Below are 23,618 nucleotides of genomic sequence, written 5' to 3' on the forward strand. Positions count from 1 at the left end.
TGTAGAAAAGCTTAGTGTTGGGCTCAGTCTGTACCTTTTTAATGTTTTTATTTTTGGTGTATTTCGTTTCTGTATTGTCTTGCTTGTTTTGGTATTGTTTGTTAAATGATTTTTTGATTTAAATGAGGTTATGGCTGAGCAGAAGTGATCCTGATATAATGTACTGTGATCTGAACTAAATTGCATTTTTAAAAAAAAAGAAGAAAGAGGAAGCACTCAAAAAAGTAAAAGAAAAAATCAGGGTAGTTTAAAACGCCAACGTGTTTGGACTGTTAAGAGTCTTCATCAGGGTATGAATGCCCTGATGAAGACTCTTAGGAGTCATGTTGGCTCTTCTCTACCTTTTTGAGTGCTCGGATCTCCCTTCCTTCTTGTGCTATAATAGTCCCTTTGATCCTTGAGGCACCAATCAAACTTTTGTACCTGCAGTCCTGCACTGAGCACCTAGTTGATTCTTTTTTTCGCTTTGCAATAATATTTAATATTTGGTACATTTTCCGTGGAGGGATTAACTGTGCTCACACTCTCTCTCCAGTGTTGTTTTTGGCAGCAAAGTTTGATTTTAGTTTTAGTCATAGTCTTGAATAGTTTGCATTTAGTTTTAGTCACATTTTAGTCACCTGGAATGTTTTACTGTTAGTCTAGTTTTAGTCAACTAAATGTCATGAGATTTTAAGTCGACTAAATCTACGGTTGATTTAGTCGACTAAAATGTATTTTGGCAGGCCTTGATGCCGTCGTAACGGGAGATTTTACACATGCTATTTTCAGTCTAGTCTAGTTTTTATTTCTTGATTGTTGTCGATATATTTAGTCTTAGTTTTAGTAATCATAGCTTAGTTTTAATTTCGTTTCTATTTCGTTTTTGTCAGTGAAAAAAGGTAGTCGACGAACATTTTTCGTCTTAAATCAACACACACTCTCTCTCTCTCTCTCTCTCTCTCTCTCTCTCTGCAGATCTTGCACCACCACATAGCGTCAGTGGAGAAGCAGTCCCTGACCACCACGGGATGTCCGCTGCTCATCCAGTGTCGTAACTTCAGGGTGGTCCACTTCGTGGTGCAACGAGAGAGGGACTGCCACGACATCTACAGCTCCCTGCTACGCCTGCTACGGCCCGGTACGTACGCACGTGCGTGTGTGTGCGTGCGTGTGTGTTATACTTGTTGTTGACATTGATTTAACCCATTAAGACCTGAGGCCGATTCTACAAATGCCTTCTAAACTTCTAGATTTTTCAAAAATAGTACACATTTTAAAAAATTTGAAGAAAAATAAAACCATACACTAAGAAATGGTGAAGATAGCCGATCTACATGCTCTGTACATTGGCTATTTTCAAAAAAATAAATTCATAAATAAAATGTGTGGCAAAAATACAAATCTCTTGTGGGGCGCCCCAATGGCACTAAATAATTTCAGATGGGGGGGGGGGGGAGAAGAGTGTGGTTCTATTATTCAAGATAAAGTGAATGTCTTTAAGCATGCTTAACTGTGTCCTGGGTCTCCCTCTAGTGGTGTACGAGGAGCTGTACGCTTTCGCCTACAACCCCAAACAGAACGACCAGCAGAGAGAGGAGGGCTGGCAGCTCATCGACCTGGGGGCGGAGTATGAGAGGATGGGCGTCCCCTGTGACCAATGGCAGCTCACGGACGTCAACCGAGACTACAAAGTAATGCCTTTTCACTAGGCCTAGTATTTGATCTTCAGTTTTCAGCTTCAACCAGCTGCTGATTGCTGCTCAGGTGGTCAGACTTGAGTGCAGGTGGCCGCCCTAAAATAGGCCTTGTTGTAGTTTAATCTCAGGATGAGATGATGTCCATTTACATGGTGACAACCGGGTATAGTCTGGTGACCAGCGGAGAGACGGGTGACAGCCAGAATGTAGACGGCACCCGGGTGAGCAGTATGGGTTAGCGCCCCAGACTGTGTCTTCCGTGAGGAGGAGGCCCAACAGCCCACGGTCGGTGAGGCCTTTAGGAGGGCCATTCAAGCCGCAAGCGGAGCCTGCGGCACCACCGTTCCCTTGCAGGTGGAGCCTGCGAAACCATTGCGGCTCAAGAATCAGTCTAGGACTTTAGGAGGGCCATTCAAGCCGCAAGCGGAGTTTGTGGCACCACCGTTCCCTTGCAGGTGGAGCCTGCGGAAACCATTGCGGCTCAAGAATCCGCCGCTCCTGAATGAAGTGTCTTCTGGTGCTGGGAGTCTGGTGCAACGCACAGGTCCTGGACCTGGTGAGAGCAGGAGTGGACCTGGTGAGACGTTGGAGGGGCCCGTACAGGAGTCACCCCACAGAGCCTATAGTCCTTCCATGCGCCAGACCTCCCAGTCCCGGCAGAGTATAGTTCAGGAGTGGCGGACGGTGTGGCCCTGGTTTTTCCCTAATGGGACTGATCGAGGGTAGCTACTGGGATGTAAGTCGGGGACTTGATCAACCCCGGCTGGGTCACCTGAGTGAGGGGTATGATGTTGCGAGACCCGAAACCCCGATGACTTTGGGATACATCACTGAGGATACGTCCCAGGTGATACATCACTGAGGATACTGTACGTCCCAGGTGCATCCATGGATACATCACTGAGGATACGTCCCAGGTGCATCCATGGATACATCACTGAGGATATGTCCCATGTGCATCCATGCAATGTTTTTTTTTGTTCTACATGCTTTTCATATCGTTGCTGTCTGGCGGAAACAAACCTACAAGCATTGCATCGCGCCCCAAAAAATCATATGTTGACATACGGAGATTTAATATTTGTGCCCGAAAGCAACGATATAGTAAAGTAATTTGATTTAAAAAAATTATAATACTATTACAGTATATATATGTATACTGCCTTTTGTGCATAATTGTGAAATGTTTGAAGTGCCTGCTTATTCTTATAAGGTGCTGATTGGAGTGGTAGTTTGGAAAGAGCCCAAGAGTGGCACAGAGCATGGACATATATTTAGGCTAGATGGCGCAAGGCAGAGTCTCCCGAGTCGTCCACCGGCGGCCATCTTGCTACAGTCCTACGTTCTGTGGTAGCTGGTGATCAGCTCAAACATTCCAGCTACCTGAAGCAAGATGGCCGCCACGTCGCTCTCCATCGGCCAGCAGCGCGGGCGAGCCATCTAGCCTTTCTTATATATATATATATCTATGGCACAGAGTACCACTCCCACATTGTGGATGTTAGTCCGTACAGCTCCACAAGAGGGCAGTGAAGATTAACTTTGTTGTCCTTGTGTCCATCCATGTGTTGAGTTTGTAACCGAAAGGTTCCCGGTTCGATTCCCCAGACCGGCAGATAATAAGAAGAAGTGAATAGCTACCACTTACCCCTCCTCCAACATTTCCATCCTAAAATGTTTGTCCCCTCAAATATAGTAATACAGATGTGTGCGTGTGTGTGTGTCTGTGTGCGTGCTTTGAAGGTGTGTGAGACATATCCCAGGAACCTGTACGTTCCCATCACGGCCAGTAAACCCATCATCGTGGGGAGCTCCAAGTTCAGGAGCAAAGGACGTTTCCCAGTCCTGACGTTCTTCTACCAGGAGAAAAAGGTACATTATGGAAGGGCCTGCATCCTAGTACACTCTTTGTTACCCTCCAGTGAGTCTCAAACATTTCCATGTCATGGACCCCCCCCCAGATTAATATGTATTTGGCCGCGGACACCCATCTGATTAATATGTTAATATGTTTCAAGAACATTCCAAAATGTACAACTTCTATTTGTCACCCCAACAATCAATTCAAGGCCTGGGCCATGGCTCAGTGGTCCAGGCACCTTGGCTGGTAATCCAGTCTGGCAGTGTGCCGTGGGTTCGACTCCCGATCCCGACGGCCTTTACTGCATGTCTTCCCCCCATCTCTCTCCCCATTTCCTGTCAGCCTACTGTCTGTCCCTCCATAAAAAAATATAAAATAAAGGCGAAAGCCAAAAAAAAAAAACATTTTAAAAAAACTAAACAATCAATTCAATCAATTTAATTCATATCATGGAGATTATTTGTTGTCGCATTCCTTAGCCAATAATTTGATGACCAGAGACTTCTAATGACAGATAACCCAGTAATCAACAACAAGAAACAAAACAAATCTCAGTGGATTCAATACTTCATCATGGTATGTGTGATTGATAGAAAATCTGTCGTTTATTTGAGTGAACTACTACTTTTAAAATAGCTAGTATACAAGGTTAAAGTGGTATAACTGATTATAATTTATGGTATATTAACTCATTTTCATTTATTGTCCACGTGTGGAAATTTGTCTTCGGTCTCAACAACAGTAAAAAAACAAACGGCAACAACAACGGTAACAACACTTACACAATAATTGTCATGGCAAAAATGCAGTGGCAAATACATTAAAAAACAAATCTAGCGAGACATGGTATCATTTAGTGCCTTAATGGCATTAGGAATGAAGGGATTTTTAAAAATGTTACGGTTAGCTTTTGGTACTTTGTACCGTCTACCAGAGGAAAGTAGTTCGAACTCCCTGCAGAGTGGATGAGAGGGGTCATTTGCTATCTTGACTACAAGTACGTCCTTGTAGATACAACTTAATTGTTTCTGTCTCTTCCCAATGATTTTTGAGGCTAGGTTCACTATTCTCTGCAGCTTGCTTCTACCTTTTACATTAAGATTGCCATACCACATTCCCATGTTAAAAGTCAAGATTCCCTCTATCAGGTTAGACTGTTTCCATAAAGGAGTTGAGCTTGCGTAGTAGGTGGAGGCGTTGGTTACAAGTTTAAAAATTATGGATAGCAATAGATGCAAGGTTTCTGTCTGACTGTTGTGATTTCTGATGATGGGTGTGTTCTGTGCTCCTCCCGCCAATAGGCGGCGGTGTGCCGATGCAGTCAGCCCCTCTCGGGGTTCAGCGCGCGGTGCCTGGAGGACGAGGGCCTGCTGCAGGCCATCAGCAGAGCCAATCACAACAGCCGCTTCGTCTACGTCATGGACACCCGGCCCAAGGTGAGCTTTGTTCTACGTCAGTGGTCCGGGGGCCCCCGGGGGTCCTTGAGGGAGTTCCAAGGGGTCCCCAGCTAAATGATAGTTAGGAACCAAATGGACCCTTATGGGACTGTAACTCAGAGAGTGTACAAATGGAACCAAATGGACCCTAACGGGACCCTAACGGGTCCATTTGGTTCCATTTGTACACTCTCAGAGTTAAATTGACATTGGTTTTATGGTTATGAATTGGGGTCCCAGAGATAGAAATGCCATTAAATGGGGGTCCGTCCGTAGCCTAATGCAAGTTAAACTGGGGGTCACTGCTAGAGCTGTGAAACTCTTCAAATAGGGGTCCACGGGATGATAAGTGTCAATTTGGGGGTCCTTGACATGAACAAGTGTGAGAACCAATGGTCTACGACGTCATGGACACCAGGCCCAAGGTGACTTGACTGTGAACGGGACTCCCTTACTTGCGGAGCCTGGGAGTCGATAGGCGGTGATGGGACGCTTGTTTTACAGCGCCGCCGGCTACTACTAGTAGGGCGGGGTTATGGAGAACACGCTCTCGCCAGAACATTTCTATTCGGGTCGCAGCTCCCAGCGGCCCTGAGTCGGCTCTAGCGAACTTCGCAAGACACTTCCACATGAGAGCCCACGTGGCTCAAGTTCGCTTGAGACGGCGGGCCTCCGTCGCGGTCTAGTCCATAGAGTTATATATAAACAAGCACCCCAACGGCGCTCATCCACTCCCAGGCTCACCAAAAAGGGAGTCCCGTCTGTGACCGGTGGTGGAAAGTAACTTAACCCATTTTGACCTGAGTTTTCTGAAAAAGCTATGTTTCTATGTCAGTCGTTCTTCGATTTAAAAAAAATAGCAGACCTACAAGCTCGTAGCGCGCCACTCGGTGGCGCGCTATGAGCTTGTAGATCTGCTATTTTTCAATAGCTAAAGCATAACATAATGCTAACACCAAAAGGGGTTCCCGCCCAAAATGGGTTAAGTGCATGTACTCAAGTACAATTCTCTTTTATAATTGTTATCGATGTGAATGAACCGTTTTGGTCACTGCTTTTACGTTGCATTGCCGAGTTTTAGTGGAGTAGGAGTGAGTAGTATACAGGAGGAGTTGCATTATGCTGTGAAACGCATCCTGTCTGACGGGCCCTCAATGTTCTTCTCCTCCCTCCAGTTGAATGCGATGGCGAACCGGGCTGCGGGGAAAGGCTACGAGAACGAGGACAACTACTCCAACATCCGCTTCCAGTTTGTGGGAATCGAGAACATCCACGTTATGAGAGCCAGTCTGCAGAAGTTACTGGAAGGTGAGGAGGCTACGAGCGCTCTGATCACACTGGAACGCACGCGCGCGCACGCACGCACACACACACACACACACACACACACACACACACACACACACACACACACACACACACACACACACACACACACACACACACACACACACACACACACACACACACACACACACACACACACACACACACACACACACACACACACTTTTCAATATTTGTATATTGTACATATGACATGGCAGGGCAACTTCAGAAGTGACTACATTAAAGGATCAGCCCAGGTTATACGGTTTGGGGATAAAGCAACAGAAGCAAGGTTGAGATGGTTTGAACATGTGCAGAGGAGGGATGAGGGCTGCCTACATTGGCAGAAGGATGCTGAAGATGGAGCTGCCAGGTTAGAGGAGAGAAAGGCCAAAGATGAGGCTTATAGGATGCGGTGAGAGAAGACGGTGGCTGGAGTGAGAGAGAGGAAGATGCAGAGAACAGTCAGAAGAACAGATGGAAACTGATGATCCACCGGGACGACCCAGATGGGAATTAGCCAAAAGAAGAAGAATATATAACGCTTATATTTCACAAAGTAAAAGTCTCTTTTCATAGTTAATTACATGACCAATGACCATAATCACAGGGCGATCTCGGATCACAACTATACTATATAGAGTGACATAAGGGCAAAACAGCCGGCGTGTATGAATGTGGACAATTTGAGTCTGTACATAATTGCCCTCTGGCAAATGTCTGTCATTTGCTCAGGTGTCTCACTATCTTTTCTACGTCTTCTCTCTCTCTCTCTCTCTCTCTCTCTCTCTCTCTCTCTCTCTCTCTCTCTCTCAGTGGTGGGCGTTCGCACGCTCTCTATGAGTGACTATCTGATGGGTCTGGAGAGCAGTGGTTGGCTCAGACATATCAAGGCCGTCGTGGACGCGGCCATCTTTCTCACCAAGGTGCGAGTCCACGGCCCCCTGCTTCACGACCCCTCCACCAGCACATGCACTCACTTCCAATGAATGAATGTCTGCTTCTGTTCACCCCTCCACCAGCACATGCACACACTTCCAATGAATGAATGTCTGCTTCTGTTCACCCCTCCACCAGCACATGCACACACTTCCAATTAATGAATGTCTGCTTCTGTTCACCCCTCCACCAGCACGTGCACGCACTTCCAATGAATGAAGGCATGAATGAATAAATGTCTTTATCGCAGACCTGAGGTCCATAGAAAAACAATTACGTACAAAAATAAACTGATAACAACAGTCCAAATGAACATTTATTTACACAGTTATAAATACACGATTTTAAGCCAATATCTTCTTAGACCAGATGAGTATCTAGTGTAGCTCTTCATGCATTGAGTTCAGAAGAACAGCTCGAGAAGTATTTGACTCTTGCAGCCACACATTTTTCACAATGCACTCTCAATTATTCTGAATAAGAGCGGCTGCCTCTGAGTTTATACGCCATTCGTTTTAATATGACTAACTTTGTTATTATTAATATTACAAAACCATTTAAGCCATGTAGCCACTTGGCTATTTGGGGTATTTTTGTAATGTAGTATTGTTACTTTTAATTAACCCATTTTGGGCGGGAACTCCTTTTGGTGTTAGCATTATGTTATGCTTTAGCTATTGAAAAATAGCAGATCTACAAGCTTGTAGGTCTGCTATTTTAAAAAAACGAAGAACCACTGACATAGAAACATAGCTTTTTCAGAAAACTGTCAGGATGTAGAAGACATTTTTAGAATCTGATCTCAGATCAAAATGGGTTAAAGCTGTAACTTCCCTGTCCTCCCCCGGATTTGAACCAGGGTCTCTGTACAAGTGCTGACATTTTTACAACATGCAGAGCTACAGTAATCGAGCCTGTCTGCTTGCTCAGGGGAGAAACTGAATTGTGACCGTCGGTGTCAAGTCAGAAACGGGATTGTGTGTCTCGGTAGAAGAGCAGGGAGTCCAAATACAATCACCCCTACGACCATGTATAAGTTCTATTGTATTGTACTCTACCATACAAATTACATTTAACCCATTCTGGGCGGGAACCCCTTTTGGTGTTTTACCCCCTCAGGCCGGGAACCCATTTTGGGGTTCTGTACAGTATGTACAGTATTCAAAAATGTAAAACTTTTGATGCTGCTATATAAGTATTTGATGTTTTTCAGAAAACTTAGGTCAGGATTTAGAGGCGTTTTTAGAATCGGCCTTAGGTTAATTCACACACAAAAAAAGCATTATAATACTTTAAGTAGAAAAAACTATCTGAATACTTCTTCCACCACTGGTTTTAAGTGGTTTAATGTGTCTTTTTGACTTGTGTCCTCGTTCCCTGCATGCTGTGGCACAGTGGACAGTGGACGTTTATAAGAAGTGGTTAATAATGTGTCCTTGTGGGGGCACGGTGGCACAGTCGGTAGTGTACTAGTGCTGTCGCCTCACAGCTAGAAGGTCCTGGGTTCGATTCCCGCTGTGGACACTGTGGGCACTGTGGGCGTGTTCTCTCCTCCGCGTCATCAGTGCCCATACCCGAGGCGAGGGTTGGCGAAAGGGCCTTTCTGTGTGGAGTTTGCATGTTCTCCCCGTGTCCCCTAGGGTAAAACTTTCAGTAATCCTGGTCTCTAAACTACCTCCCCCTGGCCAGCCGGGGCGCCTGATGGAGGGGAAAGGAACTGGTCGGAATAACGTGTTCCTTCAACGTGCTACGTCCGGCCGGGGAAAACTCTCCCCTCTGTCAGGTGAAAAGAAGCAGCTTGGACTACTCATGCATAGAAGGAAACATGAGGTCAGTCCGCTGCCCCCCTTCCCCCCCCAGGTTGGCAGGGGAAGTGTAGCGCCCAGGATTAGATAACGCTGGGTGAAAATAATTGGTTGCGAAATCGTGGGATAAATATTATAGAGAAAGTATAAAAATATAAGTATAATAATGTGTCCTTGTCCCCTACAGGCTGTGACAGTGGAAGGGGCCAGTGTGCTGGTCCACTGTTCAGATGGATGGGACAGAACAGCACAAGTCTGCTCTCTGGGGGCCTTGTTGATGGACCCTTACTACCGCACTATCAAGGGTTTAATGGTAGCACGCACGCACGCACGCACGCACGCACGCACGCACACACACACACACACACACACACACACACACACACACAGATTCAAACTGGCAACAGATAACATTGTTATTGCTGTTAATTGATTTTAATCAATTAAAATGAAATGAAACAAATCCTAAAATAATTGATTTTAGGGGAGAGACACAACATTTGTGGGAGGAACCAAGTACATAGCAGACCAAGACCAATTCAGTTTGAGTTTAGCCACTAAATGTGGTTGCACACTGGTGCATTTTTTCGCTGTGTTTTGTGGATCCAAAAGTAGTAGGCTATCACTAGCTGTCAGCCTGTCACCAACACCCCACTAGACAGTAGAAAGTAGTAGGCTATCACTAGCTGTCAGCCTGTCACCAACACCCCACTAGACAGTAGAAAGTAGTAGGCTATCACTAGCTGTCAGCCTGTCACCAACACCCCACTAGACAGTAGAAAGTAGTAGGCTATCACTAGCTGTCAGCCTGTCACCAACACCCCACTAGACAGCTGCGGAAAGCAGATAAAAATCAAACCCGGTCCGAAAAAACACGGCAGTGTGCAAACGTGATTGTCATAAAGTGAGGTAGATTGTCCTTTGAAATTCCCTCGGATATTTGGCCCAAGAAAACACACCAGTTATACCCAGCATCTGCATTCTGGGGAAGGTTCTTATGAGGGTTTAAGTGCTTATGTGCGGATGGTTTAAGTGATGGATGTAATCTCTCTACCAGGTGCTGATAGAGAAAGACTGGATCTCCTTTGGCCACAAGTTTGCCGACAGGTGAGAGACGGAGGCTTCATTATTGCACCTTCATTAGTCCTTATCACTGAGCAGCACATGATTATGATTTGTAATCTTTTAAGGAATAGTAAACCCATTCTCAACCATATTATCGTCATGTAACACAAGTCTTGTATGGGGTCCCTGACGCAACCTATATTCTGTCTGTGGCCAAATACACATAATTCTGGGGGTCCTTGACATGAAACTGTTTTCGAACCACCTGTATAGAGCACTGTTTCCCAAACACTGCGTCGTGACCGATTCTTGGGTCGCTGACCCAAATTAACACTCCGAGTGGCCAAGACGGAGATCTCCGCCCTATCAAATAATCCCGCTCGGCGCCAGGAACGGAGATTAATCAAAACACGGAACGTTACGCGTTTGATAACATAGCACACCAGTCTACAGGCTAGGAGCGTCGATTGGGCAACATTCGATGTCATTTCCGGTTGGGACGTCATCCAAAGTGGTCCCCCTTAATTTTAATGGATGGGATGAAAAATCTTAAAACGTGAATAACTCTTGATCTAAATCAATGCTTCCAATTCTAACCAAAGATTATGTTTTTGACGGCCCATCGCGGTCCCGTCGCTTGTCACGTTAGAAGTAATCATACCTCCCGTTGTTGTCGATCCCCTCGGGGGTGTTTTGGCTACATCTAGCTATTTCTAGCTACTTCCAAGTTGGCGCGGAGCAACCTTGAAATAGGCTCTGAAGCTGCAAATCACTGGGCGCCCTGATTTATGGTTCCAAATACCCCGGGCGATCAGAGTGTTAATACAAACAAATTGTGTGAGTGTTAAAAACAAAGTCCATAAATTAGAAATGGACTTCGCTAGTTTCAGTTCTCCTTTGGGTCTCGAGCTGAAAGGGTGGAGAGCCACTGACATTCAGGGTTTCAGTGGTTAAACAACGTCTCACCCTTTCCTCTTTGTCAGGTGTGACCAGCTGGACGGGGACCCTAAGGAGGTTTCTCCTGTGTTTACACAGTTCCTAGAGTGTGTCTGGCAGCTCACCGAACAGTTCCCTCAGGTGCGTGCGCTACTATTATATTACTATACCTGTAACTGAGACCCCCACATAGTTTGATTTTGAGAAAGAGACATTGTGATGACAATTATGTCCTGATCCTCACAAAATAAATGGTGGTTACACCATATAGAGCGTCGCAGTCCCGCCCCCTACCATGGACCAGGAAATGATTCTCCGTTCATTTTCCTCATAGACATTTCAGAAAGTATTTATTTAAAGACGTTTACGTCGCGGACAAAGCCAACTCGAGTCGTGACAAATCATGACAACAAACAAAAAAAATTGGGCCGAACAAATAATTAGAAAGAAGAAACAAACGGCAGGTTACAACACTTTTTTTGTTGTTTTTCTTCTTTGTAATTATTTGTTTGGTCCAAAATATTGTTTGTGTTGTCATGAGTTGTTACGACTCGAGTTGGCTTTGTCCGCGGCGTAACCGTCTTTAAATAAATACTTTTTGAAATGTCTATGGGAAAAATGCATTGGGATTCATTTCCTGGTCCATGGTAGGGGGCGGGACTGCGACGCTCTATAGGGTTAGGGTTACAATTAGGAAAAGATTGAGTTTGGGATTAGGATGAGGAATTTTCTGTAAAATATCTGTGTGTGTGCGCGGCTGTGCGCGCAACGTGTGTGCTCGTGCGTGTTTGTCTGTGTGTGTGTGCGTGCGTGCGTGCATGCGTGCTCAGGCATTCGAGTTCAACGAGTGGTTCCTGCTACAAATACATGAACACGTACATTCCTGCCAGTACGGCAACTTCCTGGGGAACAACCAGAGACAGAGAGAAGAGCTGCAGTGAGTATAAAACACATGCACACACACACACACACACACACACACACACACACACAGGCCCTGTGTGAGCCAAACTCGATTCCAGATGCAGCTTGGGACTGAATTACAGTAAATGAATAAGCCAATGTCTTGTTTCTGTGTGTGGCTTGCAGGCTGAGGGAGCGGACTCACTCGTTGTGGGCCTACCTGCTGAGTGAACAACACAACTACATGAACCCTTTCTACAGCCCCGCCCACGCTGAGAGACACCCCGTCCTGGAGCCCTCCACCCTGCCGTACCACTTCAAGTCAGTACTAATACCCTCCACCCTTCTGCCGTACTCACTTCAAGTCAGTACTAATACCCTCCACCCTGCCGTACCACTTCAAGTCAGTACTAATACCCTCCACCCTTCTGCCGTACTCACTTCAAGTCACTACTAAGTCTAATACCCTCCACCCTTCTGCCGTACTCACTTCAAGTCACTACTAATACCCTCCACCCTTCTGCCGTACTCACTTCAAGTCACTACTAATACCCTCCACCCTTCTGCCGTACTCACTTCAAGTCACTACTAACACCCTCCACCCTTCTGCCGTACCACTTCAAGTCACTACTAATACCCTCCACCCTTCTGCCGTACTCACTTCAAGTCACTACTAATACCCTCCACCCTTCTGCCGTACTCACTTCAAGTCACTACTAATACCCTCCACCCTTCTGCCATACCACTTCAAGTCACTACTAATACCCTCCACCCTTCTGCCATACCACTTCAAGTCACTACTAATACCCTCCACCCTTCTGCCGTACTCACTTCAAGTCACTAATACCCTCCACTAGGGGTGTAACGATACATTTTAACAGCGATACGATATGTATCGCGATACATGGTTGCCGATATGATACATGGACGATATTGGTTCATTATGGCGATCAGGAGCAATTAGGGGTTCAGTGTCTTGCTCAAGGACACTTCGACACTAACTCTGGGGGAGCCTGGGTTCGAACTGGGAGCCTTGTGGGCCAACTCAATAAAGATGTAAAACAGACAGTATAAAGTGTGTGTGTGTGTGTGTGTGTGTGTGTGTGTGTGTGTGTGTGTGTGTGTGTGTGTGTGTGTGTGTGTGTGTGTGCGTGTGCGTGTGCGTGTGCGTGTGCGTGCTCGCTTTCTAGGTTCTGGAGGAACATGTACCACCAGTTTGACCGCTCCATGCACCCACGGCAGTCCATCCTCAAGACCACGCTGACTCTGAGAGAAAACAGCCGCAAGGCAGAGGACACACTCCATGCACTAGAGAAGGTGTGCTCTCTCTCACACACACACACACGCACGCACGCATGCACGTGCACACACTCGCGTGTTGAATGAATGTAGTGTGCTGCTAAAAGAAATCTACAGTGACTATCCTCAAATACATGTATCCCTCTGTGTGTGTGTGTGTGTCTCTCTCTCCCTCCAGAGGCTACACCAGCTCGGCGTGACTCCCGTCGTGACCTCCGAGCCCCCGGCGGCTCCGCTCCCTCCGGCCAGGGACCGTCGCCGTTCTTCTCCCCCCAACAACGCTCCCCTCCTCCCCCCGCTGCGTCCGGACTCCCTCATCCTGGGGGAGGCGCCGCTCAGCCGCAAGGAGGCGCAGCGGCGAGAGGAGGAGGAGCAGGAGCAGCAGAACGACCAGGGAGGAGAGGAGCTGGGCGAGGAGGCCACCGAGAGTAGCGCCTCCTCCTCCTCGGACACGGAGCGGACGGTAGAGGGCAGCAGCGCCACGGACAGCAGGAAGCAGAGCTACGGCGAGCTGGAGGGGAAGACGTACAACGGCGAAGCCTGCAAGGAGGAGCCGGCCAGCGTGGTCAACTTGGAGTTCGGCGTGGCGCGCATGACCTGCTGAGATGTGCTGGAGCATTATAGGCCAAGAACGAATGTGTGTGTGTGACTGCAACCCCATCTCACAGAAATACGGCGAAATAGCACGGAATTGCAATTCCGTACGTACACGCCTAGAAACCCCCCAAAATCCGTACATATTAGACGACTACTGGCGTGGCTTTCACTAGTACGGAAGTGCCATTTCACCGTGGCAGGGCGAGTTCGAGTTTGACATTACTTACTATTCTGTCCATATCGGTTTACAACTCGGACGGGGCTGAGTCGGCTCTACCAAACTTCGCAATGCTCGACGCCGCTCGGTGGTGTCTCCCGTGGCTCAAGTTCGGTAGAGACGGCGCCCCTCCGTCGTCGTCATCTATGTGGGAGGATTTCAGTGTCCTATGTACGGATTTTGGGGTTTTCTAGACTTGTATGCTATTTCACCGTGTTTGGGTGAGACTGGGGGGTGTGTGTGTGTGTGTGTGTGTGTGTGTGCGTGTGTGTGTGTGTGTGTGTGTACGCGTGCGTGTCAGTGCGATGTATGTATGTGGGAGTATGGTGGTGGCCAGTGTTGGTACTCGACCTCAGTACTTCAAAGTAAAGATACTTCTGGTCAAATATTGCTCGACTTGCAAGTGAACGTTGCTCCGTCAAATTTTGTATTTAGTTAAAAGAACTGGAGTACATGCTTTTACAAATACAAACTACAAAGTACATTTTCTTTTAATGTGAATGCATTGCTGCATTACAATTTTGCCATTTTCTCAAAAAGACTCAAAGATTTGCCAGAAACGTCCAAAGAATGTCTCTAATCGTGACAAATACTAGCAGATCTGCGAGGTCACAGCGCGTCACACCGCAATGCGTTGTGAGCTGGTTCTTTCCCTTCCTAGACATGTAGGGACATGAAGTATCGAAGAATTCAAATACTAAAGTAATGTATGTACAGATACTATTTTCTTTCCTTTTTTTAAAAACGTAATTACAGTACTTAAGTAAATGTACTTCGTTACTGTCCACCACTGGCAAGTGGTTACTGAAAGGTGTGCGTGCGTGTGTGTGTGTGTGTGTGTGTGTGTGTTTGTGTGTGTGTGTGTGTGTGTGTGTGCGTGCATGAACGGGCGAGTACATGTGTGTATGTGTGTGGGAGTATGATGATGGCATGCCGTTTCTTTTGCACACGCGTGCATACAGTATGTACATAAGAGCGTATGTGTGTTTTCCAGGAGAAGCCGTCTCTCTGTATGTAATTTACACGTTGATTTTTTACGCCATGGTCCCGTGTGTGACCCAGCGGGAAAACAACGTGTAGTATGTCTGTATTGTCTAAAAAAATCTCCATGGAAAGCTGCATTACTATATAGCATTTACTGCACTTAGACAACAAAAAATAATGTCATAAAATAAAGCTTGTTTTTTATCAATGTTAAAAAAAAAGCACTATAGAAAATTAATGAACGGAATTAAGAAAATAAATGAATAAAAAATAAACGTTGTTGGTCCAGTTGTTTGATATTGTGTTATACGCCATGCCTGTACTTTGCTTTTATGGTGGCCTCGAGGGGTGGGTAAATCAAAGGCCTGCTCTGACCTGATCCTGAAGATTCTGTTCTGTACATATTGAATAGAGCAGCTAGGGTTTTTTGATTGATTGATTGATTGATGAATGTATTAACAGATTGGAGAATTACAGTACATTTCAAGCACAACTCAATGCAATTCTGTTAACTGTGGACGACACCATAAAGTATTACACTTGTTTACAATAGGCACCCCATAGCTGAGATAGAGAGAGCTGAAGCAGGGACATAATGTATAGGCCTAACATAATGTTGCAGATTAAACCATTTCATAGATGGCTTCAAAGACTTGTTTGACAGCACTATCATCAGCGTTGGATTCATGTTAATGTGTATTTTCAGATGATGCCATCAATAATAATCTTTTTTCCGCTACAACACTGAACCTCTGCTGAAAGTAGCCAATCCACGAGCTCACCACGAGCCCCTACCGCCCACCCCTTTTTCCACTCACTGCATATGTTTATTTTCCCTTTTTACCTCCCTTATGATGAATTCCTGTTCTGTTCTTTGACTATATAGAAGTGTCTATTTGTACGTCTAAATGTTTTGATGAATTGAACAAGGTGGACCCTCTTGTAAACAAGTGTAATGCTTAATTGGGTCGTCCACTCACAGTTAACAGTCTTTGTATTGAGTTTGTGCTTGAAATGTACTGTAATTCTGCAAACTGTTAATAAATATTTCAATCAATCAATCAATCACAACACCTCGCACTGTGAGGTGTGTGGGAGCTCTATTTCCGGCTAATGTTCCCCTCAGAAACGGAATTCTAGGTTAAGTGGTTAATGTAAAATAAAATCACACAAACAGGTGGCCCTCCTGTAGGCCCTACTAACTGAGGATCCCTAGCCCTAGGGGTCCCGGACCCCAGGCTGTTGAAGACCCCTGGGAATAGAGAAAATGGCCTACACTGTTTTTGTTTTATTTTTTTGAATACTGCCTGCAAAGGTGCAGGCAGTATTTTTGATGTGTGTATGATGAACTCTGGCAACTCTGGGGCATTTGGGGGAATGGTCCAAGTACAGTACAGCAACTAAACTCAATACAAGAGGGTTTAAGTTTTCTCTCTCTGTATCAAAGTTTAGTATAAAGCAGTATCCTACACTTGCCTGTGGAGGGCAGCAGTACACTTGTATAGCCTGCCGCCGCAGGGTTGCCATGTCCGCTTATTATAAGCGACCCTTGGCTTGTTATTTTGTAAAGTTGCTTGGAAATATTGGTATAGTACTTGCGGGACGGGTTATTGTTTTTTGGGCTTGTTTCTAAAGTGTAGTTGCTTATTTTGGGCTTGTTTCATAATGTTGTTTTAAACCAGTGATTCTCACACACATTGTCATTGTCAATGACCTCCAGATTAATGTATTTTAGTAAGAGAAATCTATGAAAATCTGGGAACTAAATCGTTACCAAGAAATTTCTTCACCAATGTGTTTCTAAAGGTGTCTAATTTTAACATGTACTAAAAGTTTGAAATTCAACTCCCGTGGGAAATTGAGTTATTAGCATAATATGTGACCATACCCTTAACATCCTATATAATGCAAAAAGTCCAAATTTCATCATTCTTTAAGTAGCATGTGACATATGAAACTATAGGTATAGGGTTTTCATGATTCTGAATCCATTCCAAGCATTAGTTTTGCACAAAAAACAATCACAAACGTGATGAGGTCAGCACATTTGGTGGATATGGCCTAATTTAGCCCAAGGAGTGTTTTTTGTGCAAAACTAATGCTTGGAATGGATTCAGAATCATGAAAACCCCCTAGTTTCATATGTCACATGCTACTTAAAGATTGATGAAATTTGGACTTTTTTTGCCTTATATGTTAAGGGTTTGGTCACATATTATGCTAATAACTCCATTTCCCACGGGAGTTGAATTTCAAACTTTTAGTATATGTTATTAGACACCTTTAGAAACACATTGGTGAAGACATTTCTTGGTAACGATTTAGTTCCCAGATTGGTCAAATACCTGATAAAATGCCCTTACTATAAACATATTTTGTGCCAGGAACCGCCCCCCTAGTGGCGAAAAATAAAACTTCTGAGAACTCAGATTACTCCCAATGGTCCACAAACTCCCCATACAACTAAAATGTGTGTTAATTGTTGTTAAAATGTTTCAAAGAATATTCCACATTTTGTTACATCTTTTTCCTTCCATGATTGCTTTGAAAATAGCAGATCTACGTTTTGAGCTTGTAGATCGTCTATTTTCAAACAGACCAGTCAGGCTTCTTTTGGGCTTGTTTTCATGGACCTGGTTGCTTATTTCTCTCACATAATCTGGCAACACAGTGCAGGCGCATGCTCGTTACATCGAGCAGGAAATAAATAACGATATTATTTTTGCGAGCGCGGAATAGAAAAACAGACACCATGCGACAGTAAAAAACGCATTGTGTTCCTTTACTTTTTACATCTCTGAGCTAATAAACGGGTCGGTGTGGGTCAGACTGGAGATACAGCTGTAACAATAGGTTTAAATCCCATTTTAGAGCATGATTTCTGCAAGTATTTGACCGCTATCAACGCAGCTGCCTGCCTGCTGGCGGCTCACGCGGGCAGCACTCAAAAGCTAGCTTAGCTTAGCGAAGCTAGTGAAGCTACGCTGTATAGGCGGCCTGGGCTAACAGACTAGACCCCGGTTCTGGGGCCTTCTCTCCCGGGTTGATACACGTCGACTGTCCGCCAGTCTGGTGGTGGTTAAGCACCAACAACCATCATGTCCGGCTTTAACTTCGGTGCGGCGGCCCCGGGGACGCTCGGTGCCCCCGCCGCCGCCGGAGGAGGAGGGTTCGCGTTTGGAGGAGCCCCGACCAGCATGAGCAGGTATAATATAAAGCAGTGGTTCCCAAACTTTTTCCACATGACAAGGACCCCTCACATTGACACTAATAATCATCACAATCATTTGATGAATTGAACAAGGTGGACCCTCTTGTAAAAAAAAAAAAGTGTAATGCTTAATTGGGTCGTCCACTCACCGTTAACAGTCTTTGTATTGAGTTTGTGCTTGAAATGTACTGTAATTCTGCAAACTGTTAATAAATATTTCAATCAATCAATCAATCAGCCGGGGACCCCCCCATTTGAAAAGACATGCCAGGGACGAGGGACCCCATATTATTACTGCTCTAGCAGTGATTCTCAACCCGTTTAATTTCAAGGACCCCCCCCAGTTTGACATGCATTAGTCTACGGAGTACGGACCCCCATTTAATAGTATTTCTATCTCTGGGACCCCAATTTATACTAGTGTAAAAATCAATGTTAAATTAACAATGAGAGTGTACAAACGGAAGTCCATTTGGTTCCATTTGTACACTCAGAGTTACAGTCCCATAAGGGTCCATTTGGTTCCAAACTATCATTTAGGTGGGGGACCCCCTCGAACTGCCTCAAGGACCCCTGGGGCCCCCGCGGACCCCACTTTGGGAACCACTGATGCAAAGCCCCGTTGCAGAACCGTTAATCTCTAATAATGGATCACTTTTAACTGCTATATATAGTGTCAAAAAGAAAAGATGCACAAGCTAACGTTTTGATAAGAGCATGTGCTGCATGCCCGGTCTTTTAGGGTGTTTATGTTTAAGGTTGTTGTTAGTTCTTGACTTGTGTTAGCCTTGGATCAATATAATATATGTATGACAGTCTTGTATCAAGGCTTGTGTACAGGTGAGGTACATGAGAGTAAACTGGTTTTCGTTCAGCTTCCTCCAGAGTCCAGACAATGTAGCAGCAAAGTTAGTTAAGTAGTAATAGCGATGATGATGATAATGAGAACACAAACACACACAAAAAAGACATGTTCCATCCATCCACCCCTACAGTAGCTGTGTAAACTATGGAATGAGTCAGAAATTAGTGTTTTGATTGTGGGCCCCCTTATAAATGTACTGTGTATTTACAGTGCTGTTCTTGCACTGTATTGTAGACGCCCGGCCCAACTGCAATCAAAGATGCTCCCAGTATGTTGGTTTGTGGTTATGTGTGGAATAATAAGTATCATGATTTCATATTGAATGTTGCCCAAGCCTAGCTGTTATTGCCGGTAATATTGTGCAGGAGGATGCTATACGCACACCAGTCTTGGTGCCAGTAGTGGTGCCGGTCCACGGCAGAACAATCTAACAAATGTGAAGTCTTGAAGATAAAGGTGGCCGCACACACCCGTAGCCAAAGTGCAGATACTTTATTCGAATAGGACACAGAGAATAAAAACCCGGTAATTACCGGCAATATTGCCAGTCATTTTCACTGCAGAACAAGATCAATCAAGCTCCTTTTTCTTAGGTTTACTAAAACTTATCGTTATCGGTAGTGGGGGGTATTGCCTGTAACCGCACAATAGATCGCGATACAGAAGCCACAATATGATGTATATCAATATATCGATTATACGTTGATTCCAAATAATGACCATTAGGGCTGGTTGGCTGGATATTTGCAACAACCTCTACGATCGATGCGTATCATTCATGATACAGATTCCTAGACCACTGATTACAGATGCTTTGATAAATATATTGTCAGAAATGTGAAAGTTGGCGACTGGTAATCCAGTCGCAGTGTGCCGCGGGTTCGACTCCCGAGCCCGACACGGCCTTTACTGCATGTCTTCCCCCATCTCTCTCCCGTTTCCTGTCAGCCTACTGTCTGTCCCTTCAAAAAACCAATAAAGGCGTAAGCCGCAAAAAATATCTTTAAAAAAAAAAAGAAATGTGAAAGTTCCCAAATCAATTTGAAAAACTTATATAACATTTAAATGAAAAGCAAGGAAAAAATAATATATATATATATATATATATATATATATCGTAACAGAATCTGAATCTGATGTTTGTTTGTTTGTTTTTAAAGCCGCGTAACACACAGCATTTCCTGCCATATATTGATTATATGATTATCAGCAAGGAATTTGATACAATTATTGCCATATCGATTTAATTTAACCCACCCTTTTCTACTTATCGGGTGCTTTTGGAATGAGTGCAAGCTTCTAACGCGATGATGTTGTCTCGTCTTCTAACTGTAGTGCACCTGCTGCAAGTACGGCTGGCTTCAGTTTTGGCAGTGCTTTGGGCAATGCAGCGGCTGTCATGCCTGCCGCCAACATGACCACCGCCACCCCGGCTATGGGTCTCGGGGGCAGTCTCTTCAGTCAGAAACCTGCTGGGGGTTTCTCCTTTAATACACCTACAGCTGGTAAACGCACGCACGCGCACGGCCGCACCCGCACACACACACACACACACACACACACACAGTTTCTATGTATTCTAGACTTTAGACATGCACGTTCACAAGCAAACTTCTAGCAGTAAATCACCAAATCACCCTTTCTAAGATTTTAACAAATAATTGTGTCCTTTTGTGATAGGGAGCAATGCTCGTTCTATATTCTATTCTTTATTGTTTTGCTACACTGCCTGTCTTTGGACATTGCTCATAGGAGTAAAAAGACTCATTATTGCACTGAATGATTATTATATTGGGTTAAATATTCTGGAAACGTTTTGGAAATGTTTTGGTAAAAATGCGTGGGAAGTTGGGAACGCTGTAAATAAATAATATAATCGAAACCAGAGTCTTCAAGGGTTTTCAGCTCAAATACCCCTTACCTGAGAGAGAGATGAAGCCGGGACCACCACTACATAACATTGTGTTGCAGATTAAACGTTTTCATAGGCATCAGTGTGTGTTGGATTGGTGTTGGTGTGTAACCACTTAAACCCCCAATACTTGGGTAAATGAAGTATTGAGGTAAACTGGACCTTTCACACTGTACTTGGTCTGCTCTTTTCCCCCCTCTACACCAGAACCTTTTGCCAAAAATAGTCGTTCTACAAGCCCACGACGCCTCACGCTTCTGGATCTGCTATTTTTGGCTAAAGTTCTCACAAGAATTGGGATGCTATAGCTCAAGTGGTTAAATCAAATAGGATGTAAACAAAAAATAATCCTATCGCAGACTTTGCCACACAAATATCCAGTTAGCCCTTCGAGTGGATTGATGAACTGCTACACCCCTAAACCTTGCATGACATTTTAATGTTCCGTTTCAGGTGCAGCTGCTCCCAATACTGGCCTTACAATGGGTAAGTTTCGGTTCTTAGGAAATGAATGACAAAAGGAAGGATATAAGATTGAAAATCAGTGCCTATAAATCCTCAATCGATACACTCAACTCTTTTCTTCCCCCCCCCCCCCCCCCCCCCCCCCAGGCACTCCAGCCTCGGCCGCTGGCACCACAGGCTTCAGCTTGGCTTTCAACAAGCCTTCTGCTTCCGCCGCGCCTTTCTCCCTCACCATGACCTCCGCTGCGTCGGCGCCCACGGGTTTAACGCTGGGCTCCGTGCTGGCCTCCACAGCCCCGCAGCAGCAACCGGCCAACACGGGCTTCAGTCTGGGCCTCGCGGGCATGGGGGGAATGGGGGGCATGGGCATGGGCATGGCCACCAGCGCCGCCCCGACGCTGGGTGCGAGCCTCTTCAGCAACACAATGGGTGAGATTACACACTTGCACACACACGACAATTTACCACAATTTAGGCATTCATCAGACACCCTTATGTTTAGTTTAGTTTGTATATATTTTTAGCACATACTAAAACAAATAGACAATACATATCAATGAATTAACCAAAATACTGTGCAAGGAAAGGAAGAAGCCAGCTGGCTTATTTGTCCTTTCCTTAATGGATCATTAATTAAACAGATTAAAAGTTCAATAAGAACAATACAAAATAATACAAGTTGACAAAGGGAGCAGCTGTGCAATAAAAACACAAACTGCACAAAAAAGGAGAATAGACAATACAAAAACAAAAGAAAAGATAACACATCAAACTAAATCATGTTGACTACAGCGAGGAAGAAATAAGATATTGCTTTAGATGTTTCTTGAAACCATGCAGACAACCAGAGCGACTTACTCTAAGCAAGGTAGTCACGTGAAACACCTATGACGTGCAACGCAAACGAGACACTGAGCCGCAGATGCAAAGGTACAGTCCACCATTCATTTTCAATGGAAGCCAGCAGCGACATGAAGATACAAAGATACAACCGGCATTTGTAGCTGCTGCAAAAGCTACCTTTTGTGTCCTTGAGCCTTGCATGGTTTCCTCCGCCATCGGAGTATGATTGTGTGTGTGTGAATGCCTGAATGGGTGAATGTAAATGCACAATCTATGTACCATAAATCACTTTGGATCAAAGCGCTATATAAATACACCATTTGGCACTGAGCATCATATCAAGGATTACTAATACTATGGGTCACATGGCTTGACATGGCTACTTTTCTTTTAATATAATTTGTTTATCTCAGGGACCATCTTGTGCTATACTATCAAATCATCAGTGTTAATTTAACTAACATTTGAACCAACTATTCTCCCAAGCGGGTCCATTTGTACACATAGTTAGAGGCCTTGTAATGGTCCACTGTGATCCCTGGTGGTCCGATTGCTGATATTTTCACAGATACTTTGTAAAATAAAAAAAGTACAGTCACTAAGCTATAGCCGTGTTGTGTGTGTGTGTGTGTGTGTGTTCCAGGTTTGGGGCAGATGCAGAACACTCTTGGTGGAGGCGGGTTGACGTTGGGTTCTTTGATGGCTGCGCCTGCAGCCCCGGCACCCAGCAGCCTCGGCCTGGGCGGGATCGACTTCAGCACCTCCTCCGAGAAGAAGAACGACAAATCGTCTGGAGCCAATCCTCAGTAAGATCATGTCTACTCTGATGTAGAGCAGTGTTGATTTTGTCGACTAAAACTATGACGAAAAATGTTCGTTGAGTACCTTTTTTCACTGACAAACTAAATGAAAACTAAGCTATCATGAATGACAAACTAAATGTATTGACAAATCCGTCAACAAATAAAAACTAGACTAAACTGTTAGGAAAGGGACTAGTGGATAAGAGATGCAGTATAAGTAAAAGGCACAAGTCATTTTACACTTGGTTGCATGCTGAAAATAGCCAATCTACAAGCACACAATGCGTCACAGCGCGACGTGTTGTGAGCTTGTAGATCTGCTATTTTCAGCAAGCGTAAAATCAGCCATTGAGACGGCATCAAGGCCCGCCAAAATACATTTTAGTCGACTAAATCAACTATAGAGTTAGTCAACTAAAACTAGACTAACACTAAAACATTTCAGATGACTAGTAAAATGTGACTAAAT

General features: G+C 44.8%; 2 protein-coding genes across 5 annotated transcripts in view; both read left to right on the plus strand.

The window, feature by feature from the left end:
* mtmr6 (myotubularin related protein 6) overlaps positions 1–23,618 on the plus strand; it is a 122,224-nt gene that overhangs the window by 8,893 nt on the left and 89,713 nt on the right. Inside the window, exons 3-15 of one of the 2 annotated variants that reach the window (XR_013788561.1) lie at positions 958–1,120; positions 1,516–1,673; positions 3,423–3,551; positions 4,842–4,976; positions 6,152–6,284; positions 7,122–7,231; positions 9,237–9,362; positions 10,107–10,156; positions 11,098–11,191; positions 11,881–11,987; positions 12,140–12,274; positions 13,144–13,270; positions 13,431–14,300. Coding sequence is in view for 1 of the 2 variants with exons in the window: in XM_079490306.1 (XP_079346432.1) it covers positions 958–1,120; positions 1,516–1,673; positions 3,423–3,551; positions 4,842–4,976; positions 6,152–6,284; positions 7,122–7,231; positions 9,237–9,362; positions 10,107–10,156; positions 11,098–11,191; positions 11,881–11,987; positions 12,140–12,274; positions 13,144–13,270; positions 13,431–13,856 (1,893 nt within the window). In the remaining variant the exon portion in view is untranslated. Of the gene's footprint in view, positions 1–957; positions 1,121–1,515; positions 1,674–3,422; positions 3,552–4,841; positions 4,977–6,151; positions 6,285–7,121; positions 7,232–9,236; positions 9,363–10,106; positions 10,157–11,097; positions 11,192–11,880; positions 11,988–12,139; positions 12,275–13,143; positions 13,271–13,430; positions 15,300–23,618 lie in introns of those variants that run through there. The other variant, XM_079490306.1, reaches the window with a different exon arrangement.
* The window catches only part of nup58 (nucleoporin 58), a 30,271-nt gene continuing 24,396 nt past the window's right edge, over positions 17,744–23,618 (plus strand). For 2 of the 3 annotated variants that reach the window (XM_079489414.1, XM_079489416.1), the window contains exons 1-5: positions 17,745–18,255; positions 20,462–20,631; positions 21,492–21,524; positions 21,651–21,932; positions 22,990–23,152. In XM_079489414.1, coding sequence (XP_079345540.1) covers positions 18,149–18,255; positions 20,462–20,631; positions 21,492–21,524; positions 21,651–21,932; positions 22,990–23,152 — 755 coding nt within the window. In that variant the 5' untranslated portion in view covers positions 17,745–18,148. Of the gene's footprint in view, positions 18,256–20,461; positions 20,632–21,491; positions 21,525–21,650; positions 21,933–22,989; positions 23,153–23,618 lie in introns of all 3 variants that reach the window. The other variant, XM_079489415.1, reaches the window with a different exon arrangement.

The sequence above is a fragment of the Electrona antarctica genome (assembly GCF_951216825.1).
Source record: "Electrona antarctica genome assembly, chromosome: 20".
Classification (NCBI taxonomy): domain Eukaryota; kingdom Metazoa; phylum Chordata; class Actinopteri; order Myctophiformes; family Myctophidae; genus Electrona; species Electrona antarctica.